Source organism: Loxodonta africana, chromosome 11 (genome assembly GCF_030014295.1).
Source record: "Loxodonta africana isolate mLoxAfr1 chromosome 11, mLoxAfr1.hap2, whole genome shotgun sequence".
Classification (NCBI taxonomy): domain Eukaryota; kingdom Metazoa; phylum Chordata; class Mammalia; order Proboscidea; family Elephantidae; genus Loxodonta; species Loxodonta africana.
In genome coordinates this window covers 71,686,613-71,702,324 of record NC_087352.1, presented here as the reverse complement: position 1 = coordinate 71,702,324, position 15,712 = coordinate 71,686,613, and the positions used below count along the sequence as shown (strand labels likewise).

At 41.9% G+C, this 15,712-nt stretch overlaps 1 protein-coding gene across 1 annotated transcript in view; it reads left to right on the top strand.

Annotated features, from left to right (window-relative positions):
* Positions 1 to 649: 649 nt before the first annotated feature.
* Positions 650 to 15,712, top strand: part of LOC135232698 (FH1/FH2 domain-containing protein 3-like) — an 83,932-nt gene continuing 68,869 nt past the window's right edge. Inside the window, exon 1 of the mRNA XM_064293216.1 lies at positions 650 to 761. Within this exon, the coding sequence (XP_064149286.1) occupies positions 681 to 761 (81 nt within the window). The 5' untranslated portion in view covers positions 650 to 680. The remainder of the gene's footprint in view (positions 762 to 15,712) is intronic.

Here is a 15,712-nt window from a genome sequence, read left to right as displayed (position 1 = left end):
TTCTTTTTGAAAAATAGTGATAACATGCTGTAACTATGTTTTCCCAAACTAAGAGTTTGGGACTTGGTGTCTGACAAATGATTTTTTTTTTTCTCATAATTTCTGATATTTTTATCTGAAAACCTTTAAAAGGTACTACAAATAATACTTCAGTTTATATTTAATCCCTTACTGAAAGGAATTGCATTAGCTCAGGATGATCCCATAGAACCTGGGGTCTGCTTGACCATTAGCTAGGGCACTAGACTGGTTGCTTTTGGAAATTTCATTTGTCTTCTTGGCCCCAGCAGAAGGCCATGACCCAGACACCATCTCACAGGTATCTTCATCCCCGTCTGGGACTACACACAGATATAGAAACATCAAAACATGCATTTGTACATCAAGACACAAAGAAACAAAAATCACTGGGTTTGGTGTCTAAATTGCACCCTGAAAATGTTAGGAATAGCTCTTGTTTTTTCTGGTGTGGTCAACACTTTTCCCTCTGAAACGACATTTAGCTAATTTCAGAGCTCAGGAACGTTCTTCAGATTTGGTTGTTAACATACTGTATACTTAAAGTATCAAAAGTTTGATGGACATTATGATTGTTGAAGATTGTATTTATCTATGAAACCATAATGTCTCCTTGTTTCTTTCTTTTTTTTTTTTTCTTTTCTGTAGCTTTGGGCCAGATTATGTTGTATGTGGATGGGATGAATGGAGTCATAAAGCACAATGAAACCATTCAGTGGCTTTACACTCTCATTGGGTCAAAGGTAAGAGAAAGTTGTGATTAAATATTTTTTTTAGTTTTCATTGAGTATTTATTTCAGTATGCATACCATATACCTTCCTGAGACAGTGTTGCAGAAAGAAATCATATTTAGTTTTACTCAAGGCTTGTCACAGTGCAAATGACAACTACTACCTTATAGATTTTAAAACACATGTAAATTACTAGTAGCTTATAGATTCTCAATGCATGTGCCTTTTTTTCTTCTTTCAAGCTCCAGTCAAATGGCTTTGGCACATTTGGTTTTTAATCTTTAATTAAAACATTATACCAACTCATAGTGACCCTAGGTACAGTATTAATCTTGCCTGCTATATTTCATCTTCATATATGTTCGGCTACTTAATTACATATTTCTGTGCTGTATGTACATGTATGTGTATTCCTATATGTAAGGAGCCGTGGTGGTGCAACAGTTAATTACTTGGCTGCTAATTGAAAGATTGGTGTTTGGAACCCACCCAGCAGATCCTTAGGATAAACCTGCTGATCTGCTCCCATAAAGATTATAGCCTAGAAAACCCTGCGGGGGCAGTTCTACTCTGTCACATGGAGCTGCTATGAGTGGAAGTGGACTCAGCGGCGTCTAACAACCTTCCTATATGTAGATAAAAGAATTTGAGAATGCTTTTTTCAGCTATACCAAGAATTATAATAGTAACCAATGTTTGTTGAAGATTTACCAGGCAACACACTAGTGTGTTTTACAAGCTATTCTCTCATTCAGTCTTTGTGAGACCACTATAAGGTAAATAATGTTATCCCCATTTTATAAATGAGGAAACTAGGGCTTCATTATGAGAATCTGTCTAATTTTCCCGATAGGCCTTGGCGAGAGCTGGCCTGACCATGCTTTGGTTTACTGTGCTTTAGCCTAGCTACACTTTGACTCTGAGGTCGCTACCCTCTCAAGAAGTGCTATTCCAGGGAAGCAGACCTGCTCTTTCACTAAAGAGGTGCCTGAAGGAGGGTGAGGCTCTGCATTGCTCTCTGGGTTCTTGGTTTGGGCCTTTAGGGACCTGGTTGGGGGAGGGGGGTGGGAATTTAGGAAACCGAGTAAGAAGTGATTCTGTCCTGAGCAGGTGCAAATACAGATGATTGGAGTGGGTTCAGCTCTGGGGAGCAGGAGCAGTGAGGGTCATGAAGGAAATCAAAGTGCCTGGAGTGGTGGCCAACAGGGTCAGACAGATGACGGTTGGCCTTGAGGGCCTAGGTTTGGAATTTGAACCAAATTTAATAGGTTACAGAATCAACATAGCTTCCCAGGGTCCCTGTAGAGCATGTGGTCAGCCCAGACTGTTTCCCATCCCTTTATTTACTGTGTCTCCACTTCGGTGAGACTGTCGCCTCCCCTTTTCTGTCACATTACCTGCTTCTCAAGTTACTGGACTCCACTGTACTTTAGGAGCACTCAGCTCTGTTTTGTTTTGTGATGAGAACAATTCTAGTTTTAGGCTATATCTTCTCAAAATTTCCCAGAGCCCTGGTGATTGCATCCTTGTGGGGTGGGAGTGCCTGTTCTCTGTGGTTTGTTGTGTGCCTTCCAGCTGATTCCAACTCACAGCAACCCTGTGGGACAGAGTAGAACTGCCCCACAGGGCAGTGGAAACCCTGTGGGGCAGTTCTGCTCTATCCTACAGGGTCACAATGAGTTAGAATCAACTCAACAGCAATGGAAGCAGACTGCCACATATTTCTCCCGTGGAACAGCTGGTGGGTTTGAACGACTGACTTTTCGGTTAGCAGCCAAGTTCCTAACCACTGCACCACCAGGGCTACTTTCTCTGTGGATGGGGACTTGTAGATAGATATCTGCTGAGTCCCAGTTCCTGGGTTGCCCATTCTATCTTCTTCTGTTTTCCTCTTCCCAGTATTATTGATGATAGAATCTTTTTCCCATTTCATGAAACAAGCAGTTACAATTTCTCTCAGGAAATTGAAAACCTTTTTTTTTTTTTTGGCTTTGTTTTCTATGAAAAATGGAAACTACACTATTTTCAAACCGATGTAGGTGACCTTAGAAGCTGAGTGGAATACTGAGCCTATTCGGTTAATTTAGCCAGGCCAAGGGAAAATTTCTGTCTCATATTCTGTTGTACTGTTTTCTGTTTTCCTTTCTTTCTACTGGAGACCAGCGTCCTGATTTGGGGAACCCGCCCCCCCAAATTCATGTTCATTTGGAAGCCACTCCCTCCCCAAGGCTCTCTAGATGGTCTTGAGGAGCCCCAGACTGGAGAGATTGAGGAGATTGTACAGATAAAAACTGACTTTTGATACATGTCATGCCTGAATTTTAAAAATCTGTATAGCTTTTTATGGTGTGTCAGTTATCTAGTGGTGCTATAACAGAAATACTGCAAGCGGATGGCTATAACAAACAAATTTATTCTTTTACAGTTTAGGAGCCTAGAAGTCTGAATTCAGGGTGCTTGCTCCAGGGGAAGGCTTTCTGTCTCAGTCGGCTCTGGGGGAAGGTCCTTGTCATCAGTCTTCCCCTGTACTAGGAGCTTTTCAGCACAGGAACTCTGGATCCAAAGGGTACACTCCACTTCTGGCTCCTCTTGCTCAGTGGTACTGAGGTCCCTCTCCTCTCTACTCACTTCTTTATATTTCCAAAGAGATTGACTCAAGATGCAGCCTAATCCTATAGATTGTATCCTGCCTCATTAACATAACTAATCCTGCTTCGTTAACATCATAGACGGTAGGATTTACAACACATAGTATAATTATATCAGGTCACAAATGGAGGACAACCACACAATACTGGGAATCATGGCCTAGCCAGGTTGACATACACATTGGGGGGACACACTTCAATCCATAACATTCCACCCTTTGGCCCCCCAAAATACATGTCCTTGCCACATATAAAACACATATACCCTATCATGTCATTCCAAAAGTCCTGAATCAACTCCAAGTCCAAATTCCATTCTGGGGTGAAATTCCTCTTCCTCTGTGAAATCTAAAATACAGGTTATCTGTTTCTAAAGTACAATGGAGAAACAGACACAAGGTAGACATTTCCATTACAAATGGGAGAAATTAGAGGGAAAGAAGGGATAATAGGCACCATGCAAGTCCAAAATCCACCAGAACACATTACATTAACTCTTAAGGCTTGAAAATAATCCTGTGTTCTCTGAGACCATTTAGGCAATTGCCCTTCCCCCTAGACTCTGGGTGTTGGTCACACTTTCTAGATTCTGGGTGGAGGCCCCTAGACCCTGGGATTCAGCTTTGCCTCCCAGGCTCACTGAGATGGCAATTCTGGCACTCATGAACAGTAGCCCCACACTCCAGAAATGAGTTGCTGAAGACCTGACTCTTTGAAACCTAGCATGCTGTGGCCCTACCCTTTGAGAACCAACAGGCCATGGTTCCACCCTTTGAGACCCTAGGGTCATGGCTCCATCCTTTGAGACTAATGCAGTTCTGCTTCCCATGCTCCTTGTCTCTTTAGCTTCTGCTTTCTGGTTCCTAGGCCTCTTGGACCCTCCGCCCTCTTGGGCTGGCCTGGCCTCTGCCCTGCTCAGGCAAGTGTTAACAAAGCTCTGTAGCTCTACCGATAAGTGCCTAGAGGCACCCCACTCTGCCAGTAAGCCACTGCCTGAAGACACTGAGCTCTCTTGCTCCATGGGTCAATAACCAAAGATCTGTTGACAAGTACCCAGAGGTACCCCACTCTGCCAGGAAGCCTCCTGCAGGAAGTCACTCAGTTCTCTCACTCTGTGGGTTGCCTCCTGTGCTGTCTCATGCAGTCTCCTGGTTCTTCTGCTGCTGCTGCTTCCTGCCATCTGCACTGTCTCCAATGTTAAACAGATCTCCTCACTTCCTTCTGTGCTCTCAGCAGAATTGTCTTTGAGATCCATTCCACCAACAATCTCTTCAAGGCGATCTACGCTTTTACTTTTACTTTTACTATTACTATTAGGCACTTTAAAACTCTTCCAGCCTCTACCCATTCACAATTTCAAAACCACTTCGACATTTTAGGTATCAGAGCAGCACCCTCTTCCTGGTACCAAATTCTGTCTTAGTTATCTCGTGCTGCTTTAACAGAAATACCGCAAGTAGATGGGTTTAACAAACAGAATTTTATTCTCTCTCAGTTTTAAGAGGCTAGAAATCTGAATTCAGGGTGCAGCTCCGGGGAAGACATTCTCTCATTGTCAGCTCTGGGGGAAGGTCCTTGTCATCAATCTTCCCCTAGTCTGGGAGCTTCTCAGCACAGGGACCCTAGATCCAAAGGATGTGCTCCACTCCTGGCTCTTCTTGCTTGGTGGTATTGAGGTCCTTTTCTTCTGTGCTCACTTTCTCTCTTTTATATCTCAAAAGCAATTGACTCAAGATACAGCCTAATCTTGTAGATTGTGTCCTGCCTCGTTAACATAACTGCCTCTAATTCTGCCTCATTAATATCATAGAGCATAGGATTTACAACCCATAGTATAATAATATCAGGTCACAAAATGGAGGACAACCACACAGTACTGGGAATCATGGCCTAGCCAGGTTGATACACATTTTGGGGGGACACAATTCAATCCATCACATATGATCATGATGAAACACCAACAACTAGCCCTATTTCTAACATACAATAAAACCTAGCATGCTTATGATAGGAAAAGCATCACTATTTTAGCTCATCTTGAGAGAGGGCATAGAGTATAGGCAAGATCAGGACTGGTGGGATGGCAGGAAGGAAGGGTATCAGCATGAGGAGGGAGAGAACATGCAGAGAGAAAAGACACAAAGAAGAGAAGAGGGGGGAAAAGTGAGAGCAGGAGGCCGGGGGAAAGAAAAAGCCATGAGAGAAAGAAAAAGGAGTTAACAAAAATGCATCTCTCTGCTCATAGGCTTAGCCTTTGGGGTGGCAGCAGCATCCTGTCGATTTTTCTTTGGAGTTATTCTGTTAGGAAAACAAACAATCAGAAAGGAACACAGGAAAATCCTTATTGTGTTTCTAATCAGCATGAAGAAACCATAAAATAAAAACTCCTCAGCAATTAGTGTGTAAGAGCTTATAATTTACGAGCTCCTTTCCTTACGTAACACACATACCGGTGAAACCAGTTGCCACTGAGTTGGTTCCGACTCAGGGTGAACCCGTGTGTGTCAGAGTAGAACCGCAATCCACAGGGTTTTCAATGGCTGATTGTTTGGCAGTAGATCACCAGGGCTTTCTTTCAAGGAATCCCTGGTTGGGCTCAAACCTCCAACCTTTTGGTTAATGGTCGAGTACACCAACCATTTGTGCCACCCAGGGACTCTATAGCACACACCTTTAACCCTTGCCGTCCAGTCAATCCCGACTTATAGCAACCCTATAGGACAGAGTAGAACTGGCCTCTAGGGTTTCCAAGGAGCAATTGGTGGATTCAAACTGCTGACCTTTTGGTTAGTAGCAAGCTCTTAACTGCTGTGCCACCAGGGCTCCAAAGCACACAGAGCGTATGCTTATTCTACACTACAGTTGTTCAGACATGTGTCCTCTCCTCAGGGCCTCTGTCTGAGGTGGTGTGTTTGCCTCCTCCCTAGCCACTCAGGGGCATCAGTGCTGGGTCAGTGCTGACTTCTTTTTCCATCTTTCATTTTTTCAAAAGACAGTCCATAATAGTCTCTGGCTTCTGTGTCCAACACAATGCTGGTCACTGTGAGAAGAACAAAATAGATCCACGAGTCAGCCCCATGCCTTGGAGCTTTTAGTCTGGTTAGGAGAGAGAGCATGGGTGATGCCAGCAGCCATGTGCCACTTACTGTGACATCAGATATGGGTCCCATGTGACCTTGTAGTGTGCTCAGTTCCAGGCCGGTGGCTAAAAGTCAACAGTAGCAGCAACCACCACTGACCGTTAGTATAGCTTTAATGAGATCAGCTCTTACTTACAGAACCGATAACAATATTCTCCTGACATAACCCCTACCACCAGGACTAGTTAGTGAGTAATCTGAGAATGAAGCTTCAATCCCCTCCTTAGACATAAAGATTGGGGGATACAGCCATGGTCGATTTTCCCAATTCAAATTAAATTATGAAACCTGGAAAGCCAGGGTTCCTGGGGCTTTCTTTTGATACAGAGTTAGACTTCTCTTAACCTAAAAGGTTTACCCTGAGATCCTGTTGTTTTTGCTTTAAACAGGCACAGAGTTGAAGAGTGAAATCCAGGACTAGAGAAATCTTGTCATTTTGTTTTCATAATTCTTCATTTTCCTTCCATGAAAGGCAACAAGATGTGATTTTGCAGCCTGCCAGAGGGTCTTTATGTGATGCATATTTGCACATATTTGAGGCTATAGCCAGAGGAGAAAATGATGCATTTGCAGCCAAATAATTACTTAAAAAAAAAAAATGTGTTTTCGGTGAAGGCTCGCACAGCGGTTTAGGTTCCCATTCAGTAATTTCTACACAAGTTGTTCAGTGACATTGGTTACATTCTTTACAATGTGTGAACATTCTCAATATTTCCATTCTGATTATTTCATTTCCATTTGTCTACTTTCCTTGCCCCCCTTACATTCTCATCTTTGTTTTAAAGTAATTATTGACCGTTTGGTCTCATATAGGTGATTTTTTTAAAAGGAGCACAGTACTTAGGGGTGATAGTCACGATTTTTTGAGCCAATTTGTTATTTAGTTACAAGGTGACCTCAGGGGCTAGTTCAGTCAAATAATTTTTAGAAGAAAGAAAAATTGTTTTCAATAAAGCATTTCATTCTATTTACATGAGTTCATCTTGTAAACTCCCCAGTCAGAGGTCAGAGGCAGAGGTACATTTATGACTTATCACAGGTTGTGGACTTTTTCTCTTATTAAAGTAGTTACACTTTTCATACGTCTGGAAGTCTAATCAACTGGAGTCAGGTGTTCCAGCTTGTATAGTATGGCCTTTTGTTGCCTTAAGACAGAAAATCTGCCTCTCTGTGTTTGTATGAATCTTCTTCTGGCCCATGGTGGAGGTCCCAGGGGCCCTGTGACTAGACCCCCACCTCCCTGCCAGTTCTTCAGGGGCTCCTCCTGATACTGTCATCAAACCTACCCTCTGTCTTGCTGTCCACACTTCCTATGTTTTTCTAGTGGCCCCTTCATATCTAATTCTTCCATTTGTACCCTTAGTTACTAATCACAGATCTCTAGACTTTTTTTGCACATATGTGAGAGTGGGCATCTGTTACTTAGTGCTGCCCTAACAGCACTACTACAAATAGGTGGCTTTAAAGGAAAGAAACCTGTTTTCTCACAGTTCCAGAGGCTAAAAGTCCTAATCAGGGTCTCAGCTGTGATATTCCTTCTGTGAGCCTCCCTCCTGGTTTCTGGTGTTTGCCATCAATCCATGGAGTTCCTTGGCCTGTCTCCCCTCCTTGTATGTCACTATGCCTTTTCTGCCTGTTCTTTTTACAAGAATTCGAGGTCTGCGTCCCACTGCTCTCCTGCCCTCTCAGGGGTTCTCTGTTGTGGATACACTGGTTTTGAGGTGAAGGAAATGTCACCCAAGGAGAGCTAAGTAGATGCTTCCAAGGGGCCTGGTGCTCCATGTGTTCTGGGAAATTCTGGTTGTTTCACAAGGAGGGGAGAGTTGGCGAGCTTGGAGACATGTTACTGATCTGTGTGATCCACTCAGATGACACACATGTAGGTGAGATGAGAAGTGATTTTTGAGATACAGTATATAAAAGAATCCTAGTCTTGAAGGGATGGCAAAAGTCATGTTAAAGATGTTCCCGATAACTGTCAGCCACGTTTCTGATACTTCTAGAAGCAGAGGGAGCACCATTTCCCCCCTTGGCCCAGCTATTGTTGGACACTGGAATTGGTGAAAAGTCTCCTTATTGGGACTCTCATTCGCCTCCCTGACATTAGCCAGTCTGTGTACTGCTTTCTGGAGCAGCACACACTGACTTCCCTGTGAAAGTTCTTTTAAGTACGTAAAGACAGTTATCGTGTAATTATGTCCAAGGGAAACTCAATGGTTTCCTCCGATTGCGCTTGGGGATGTGCTATCTAATTACTCATCATACTGTTTACCAACTGTTCTGTCCCTCTGCCTTAGGTATCTAGTGCTGCTGTAACAGAAATATCACAAGTGGATGGCTTTAACAAACAATTTATTCTCTCACATGATAGGGGGCTAGAAGTCCAAATTCAGGGCACCAGCTCTAGGGGAAGGCTGTCTGTGGGCTCTGGGGGGAAGGTGCTTGTCTCTTTTTAACATCTGTGAGCCTGACTTTCCATGGAAATCTCCATGTGTCTTGGCATCAATCTTCCCCTGGGTCTAGGAGTTTCCTAGCACAGGGACCCTGGGTCCAAAGGACACATTCCACTCCCGGCTCTTCTTTCTTGGTGGTGATGAGGTCCCTTTCCTCTGTTTGCTTCTCTCTCCTTTTATCTCTTGTAAGATAAAAGGTGATGCAGGCCACGCCCCAAGGAAACTCCCCTTACATGGGATCAGGGCTGTGACCTGAGTAACGTCTTGTATCCTACTCTAATCCTCTTTAATATAACCTAATCTTGCCTCATTAACCACAGGTGGAGATTAGGATTTACAGTTACATTGGATCAGAAATTGGAGGACAACCACACAATGCTGGGAATCATGGCCTAGCCAAGTTGATACATATTTTGGGGGGACACAGTTCAATCCATGACACCATCTGAGAACTTTGTAGACCCAGGGGAAGATTAATGCCAATACACATGCCTATCTCCAAGGAACGCAGGACCCACAGATGTTGAAAGGAGATAAAGCTGACAGAGAGAAAGCTTTCCCTTAGAGCTGGCTCCCTGAATTTGGACTTCTATCTTCCTCAACTATGAGAGAATAGATTTCTGTTTGTTAAAGCCATCCACTTGTGGTATTTCTGTTACAGTAGCACTAAATAACTAAGACATCATCTAATATAAAGAATAGTAATATGGTAGCCTCCTGGGATATGACATTATTCTTTCACAAATCCAAGGAGCCCCAACACAGTGGATAAGTGCTCAGCTGCTAACCAAAAGGTCGGTGGTTTGAACCCACCAGCTGCTCTGTGGGAGAAAGATGTGGCAGTCTGCTTTTGTAAAGATTATGGCCTTGGAAACCCTATGGGGCAGTTCTGCTCTGTCCTATAGGGTTGTATGAGTTGGAATCAACTCAGTGGCAATGGCTTTTTCACAAATCCCACCTCCGATTCACTAGGCTTTTAGTAGCACTCTGGATGCTAGCTCAAATTGAGCTGGCAGTCCATTAAATTGCCCAGGTTTTCATCACACACCTTTGTTGACCAGTTTTTTCCATTCTTTAGGTCCGTAATTCATTGTTTTAAACCTAAATACAGGGCTTTGCATTTTTTCCCATTGATTTCAAGCCAGAGTTCTAGCCTCAAGAGAATTATGGATCTTGCTTTGGCTATTTATCATATTAGTTGTTAGTCCCAATTTTACTTGGCATAAATTTAATAAACAAAGTTTCTCTGTCATTGACAAAAATGTCATGTGGGACAGAGACAAGGAATGGGTAAACCAGCCCACCCTGTAGGTTGACATTGATTAATCATATACTTCAGGGCTCTTGTGAAGGAGCCTAACTCTGTGATCATCCAGCCTGCATTTCTTTATTGAGTTCACAAGGCCTTACTGCATCTGGCAGTAAAAGCTGGAGCTTGGAGGTGAAACACAGCTGTGTGATCCTAGGTAGATTATTTGATTTCTCTGAAGAGTATTTTTTCACCTATAAAATGGAAATAATAATAATGAAGAATATGTAACATTGAGCATTATTCCATGTGCCCAGTATTATTGGTTAAGAACTCTTTTCCCATGAGTCCACCAGCCTCTTAGCTGTTAAGAAAGGAAATGTTTTCAGAATGCCATGACCTGTTTACCTTGAACCTGCAGATTGTTGTTTCTAAGTGCTCGTGAGACATTTTGTCAGGAAATCCACTGGAGGATCTTGCCCCAGAGATCAATGATGGATTTAGTAAGGTGTAGGATATAATTTTTAAACTTTGTCTTTAATTCTTTTCTGAAAATTAAAGACAAAGTTTTAAACTTTGTCTTTAATTCTTTTCTGAAAATTAGGACAGCTACCTGTTTATAGAGTTTTTGGCCACTCTTCCCTGTTGTCTTGAGGATTACTGACTTTTAACTTTGCGTTGTATGAGGCACCTGCATTGAAAATTCTCAGAATATCTATTACTATGCTCAATTGTTCTTAGCAGTATTGCTAAGGCTCATTTTAATGAATCTATCCAAATGTGAAAAATGAAATACGGTTTCCATCTTTTTAAAAAAATATATTGAGATTTTGTAAATTTTATACAGCAAATTAGGTTCCCATTTAAGTTTCCATCTTGATAAGTACAATTATTATCTTAACTCCTGTTCTTCCTCTAATTGGGCATCATCAGTCATACTGTCATTTGAGGAACATACTTTCCCAAGTTTCTTTACCTCCATATCTTTGTTTCTTCACATTAGGAAGCAGAGGTTGTACACCCTGTATTCATATGACAGAATATTATGTAGGCACTAAATATTGTGATTTTAAAATATTGCAGTAACACTGGAAAATGCTTATAATATATTTAGAGTTAACTATAGCAACAGATTTTTTTGGTATGTAAGGAAAATTCAAAGAAAAATCAGTAGGAAATATACAAAAAGTTCACGATATTATATCTATGTGAGAGCATTCCAAGTGGTTTTTATTTTACTTTTTTATATTTCTGAAGTTTTAGGCAAAACAAATATATTACTCTTGCAATCAGAAAAAAGACAGTAAAATTTTTAAAGGTTATTTACAAAAATATTTGTGGTAAAATACATATAACAAAACATTTGCCATTTCAGTCATTTTTATGTGTACAATGGGATTAGTGTCCAGTGACAGTAATTAAACTTGCCATGTTGTTCAGCTGTTACCACTATCTATTTTCAGGTTTTTTTTTTTTTTTTTTTTCCATTACCTTATAGGAAACTCTGTATCCTAAAGGGTTATTTTTTTAATATCAAGATTTCTATATTACAGCAATAAATTTTAGCTTATATTTTTCCTTCAATCTGTTATTATCTGCATTATGAAAAAGTTTTAATCCAGATTTCTATTAATAAAACATATTAGAAGTAATTAAGTAATTTGGAAGTAATAAACACAAAATCTAACATCCAGGACTGATTTAATGTATTCTAGTAGCCTCCTCTGGCTGGACCATATAGAATTTATGGGCTGAATAGATCTCATGGTGTTCCTTGGATAGAGATGTCCTGCCCTCTACTACAAAAGTTGGGCAGAAACTAGGAACGGAAGAAGCATAGGATTCTGGGAGCTAGCCCAGGAATTGCCCTGTAGGCTTAGGTTTGTTTTTGCCAATACCACTGTTGCAGCAGAGTTTTGCCTCTCTCCACCTGCCAGCACTCATCTGCCAACTCTTCTCTACTCTAGGTGCATGCTGGCTGCCAAACTCATGCTAATAGCACATTCGCCGTACCTGAGGTTTAGTTTTGTCCCCTGTCAAGTTTCCAGGGCTGGTTGTTTATTTAAGAAAGTTTCAACCTTGATTATTATTAAGAAACTAGTATTTGTTACATTTCCCCAAGGCTTAAGGTTTTCATACCAGAAGGTAAGTTGGGACTCTCCGTATATAGTAGAAAGAATAAGATTGGCCCATTATGTTTTCTTTGACTTCTTCCAGAAATTAGCAGCGTGACAAGTTGTGTATCTTAGAACATGAGTTTTTGCATCTGAGGATGCAGAGGTCATTACCTGCATTACCTGGACAAGTACCCAACCCTGCTGATTTCCCTCCTTCATTCTAAAAACACTATAAAGGTCCTCTCTCCTTTAGATAGTGTATCAGTGTAGGGTTCTTAATATTTCTTGGTTGGCAATAAAAGAGTGGGTTTTCGTTACATAAAAAAAAAAAAAAATCAACTAATTCTTTGTAATTACCTTGAGTATCCTGAGAGAAATTTGCAAAGCAGATATTTTCTGGTCTTGTCCACTTGTATTCATTGTTATTTAAAGAAACCTCCAGCTAAACCCCAGAATTTTATCTCAGTAGAAGAACATCTTGATTCATAGTAATATTATGTTGCCATTTATTTCAGTTATTTTGAATGTTCTGCAATATTTTACATTCTGCAAGATTTCCTATCCGCTAAATAGTAAAAACGAGCCCTGGTGGCACAACGGTTAGGAGCTCAACTGTTAACCAGTGTGTTGACGATTCAGACCCACCAGCAGCTCTGTTAGAGAAAAGACCTGGCAATCTGCTCCCGTAAAAATCACAAGCCTAGAAAATGATATGGGCAGTTCTGCTCTATCCTATAGCATTGCTATAAGTCAGAATCGACTCCACGGCACATGACAACAACAAACAGTAAAAACTTAAAGAGCTCCGAGCCTAACACTTGACATCAATCACAGAGTTGGTTCCCTTTCTGCAAATTGCACTGGGTCATAAGCAAGGTTGACCGATAGGCCCTGAGGCCATAGCACATGGTTTTGGTGTGGGGGACTTACTGTCCTCTCAAATGTGCCAGCCCTGGTCTTTGTGCTCCTCTCCCACTGACACTTGCGAGCTAAGGCCCAGAATTCTATTCTCAGGTAAGACGTTCGGGCCCATACTTATTTCTTGTGAGACCCACCTCATTTCGTAGACAACCTTGTAGAGGTTGGGATGGGAGAGGTTTGGGGTCTAAGATGTCAACTGGTCTGTTTGATTGCCATTTACAAAGACTGTAGGGCTCATTCTGATCTTCTCACTCAAAATTTTTAAGCTTCAGTATATGCCAGTGGAATAAATTGTTTAAATGAGGAGTCCTTAAAGGTAAGTTTAAAATCGTTTTTTTTTTTTAAAGATAGCCACTATATTCTAAAGTGCTGGTAAGCTGGTAAACAATGCAGCAAACCTTTATATATCAAATTATCTTACTAATTTCTAATTCAGTTTTAATAACCGGCATCCATTTATACAACACGTATTTATGCTTTTTTTAGTGGAAAACAAAACAAATAGAACAAAGCATGTTTTTATAACCCCCCTTTGTAATGTAAACCCGAGGTTTGGAAATTGTTTTCTTTTTATGGGTGTTGGATTTTTAGAAGAGGAGTAGGAATTTGAAGATATTTTTGGAATACTTTTCTACTTAATGAGCAGCATATTTGACCTCCTAAGTATAGTAGTTGTATTTTCCCAAGTATAATAAAACATGAAGGGACATCCAATTTGCTTTTAAGTGTAAAATTCTTGAGAAATTGGCTTTTATTCTTTTCCCCTACATCTGTTGGTTATATTTAATCCAAAGCCTAGATACTGGGGTCTTGCACAGGCTCACTCCTCACTTTCCCTGTGGGTTGTTCCGAAAACTGAAAAAAGAAAACAAGAAACAAAGCACTATGTGGGCATCATCCTGCTACCCTTCCTCCTCTGGCCATAGAGGTGACTCTGGAGCCCCGAGTTATTTATGGAATCCTGAGGCTCAGCCCCTGGATTGAGACTCAACCCCCAAAAATGTTACTTCCCTGGGTCAACAGGCATCTCTGTTCCTCTGAAGATTCCTGACCTCTATTTTATGCTGAGCAGCAACGGAGAGCTCAAAACAATAGCTGCAGCAGAAAGTAAAAGCTCAGCTAGTCCCCCTCCAGATTGGGACAATTCACAGCTGACCGCCTCTTCCTGTCCTCCGGCCTCATACAAAGGGGTTGCCTAGGATTTCTGTCGTTTACTGTGAATTAGCTCATGTGAAAGAACACCATAAAGCATACCTTTCTTCCTTTATTATAATGGACAGAGTTCAAATAGAATACTAGTATTTCCTGTCCATGGGTAGTGTAAGCGGTTAGCATCCTCAGTGGCTCATGGAGATGTTGGCCACAGGAGTCCACCCAGAGGTGCGATCTGCTTCTGGAAAATTAGCCACGGAAAGCCCTGTGGAGCACAGTTCTACACTGACAGGTATGGGGTTGCCATGAATCAGAATCGACTCGACAGAGACTTCCAGGATTGGAGGAGACCTTAAATGGGCTCAGCCAATTCACCCCTCATCCAGGTTCTGACTTCCTTCTCCAGTAACCTTAGCCGGTAGCCATTCAGAACTTCCAGAGGTGGGGATTCCTCCTTCCAAGTCAGTCCCTTCCATTTTTGGATCACTGATTCTTTCGCTGACCTCTTCATGGCCACATACTCCTGTTTAACTGCTCTGTGACTGTTCGCCTTATCTTTCCATGTGATTGATCAGATGCTCCATAAGAATGAGGATCGATTATTATCAATTTTCCCTCAGAGCTACACAGATGGGCAGGTGCCTGAGCCTGTAAGCCGTTGCAATGAAACCCTTCATTTGAACATGAGGGAGCACCAAGCAGAGCTGAAAATCACGCAGTTCACATAGGAGTGATATTGGGCAGATGTGACCCTTTGAGAAGCCGTCAGCAGCTAAGCCATGCACTGAAGCATCTCCTAGGCATCCATGCAGCTCGGTCCCACCCTTCCTCACTTGCGACCCTCTCTCTTGCTGCCACTGTGGGCCTGCTTCTCCTGCTCACTCCATCACTGCCCTCTGGTTTTCTTCTTCTTGGGATGTGAGCTGGGAATCTCGATAGTAGATAAACTGAGCTCTTAGAATGTGCCTAAAATAAGCACCCACCAGCCATCTGTCTGTTCCACTGGTGGTGGCTTGTGTGTTGCTATGATGTTGGGAGCTATGCCACCACTATTTCAAATACCAGCAGGGTCACCAGAGGTGGACAGGTTTCAGCAGAGTTTCCAGAGTAAGACAGACAAGGAAGAAAGGCTTGGTGATCTACTTTTGAAACTTAGCCAATAAAAACGCGATGGGTCAGAACAGAATGTTGTCTGATGGACTTAAACATCCCAACAATCATGGAGATGCCACAGACCAGGCAACGTTTTGTTCCGTTGTACCGTGGGGTCACTATGAGTTGG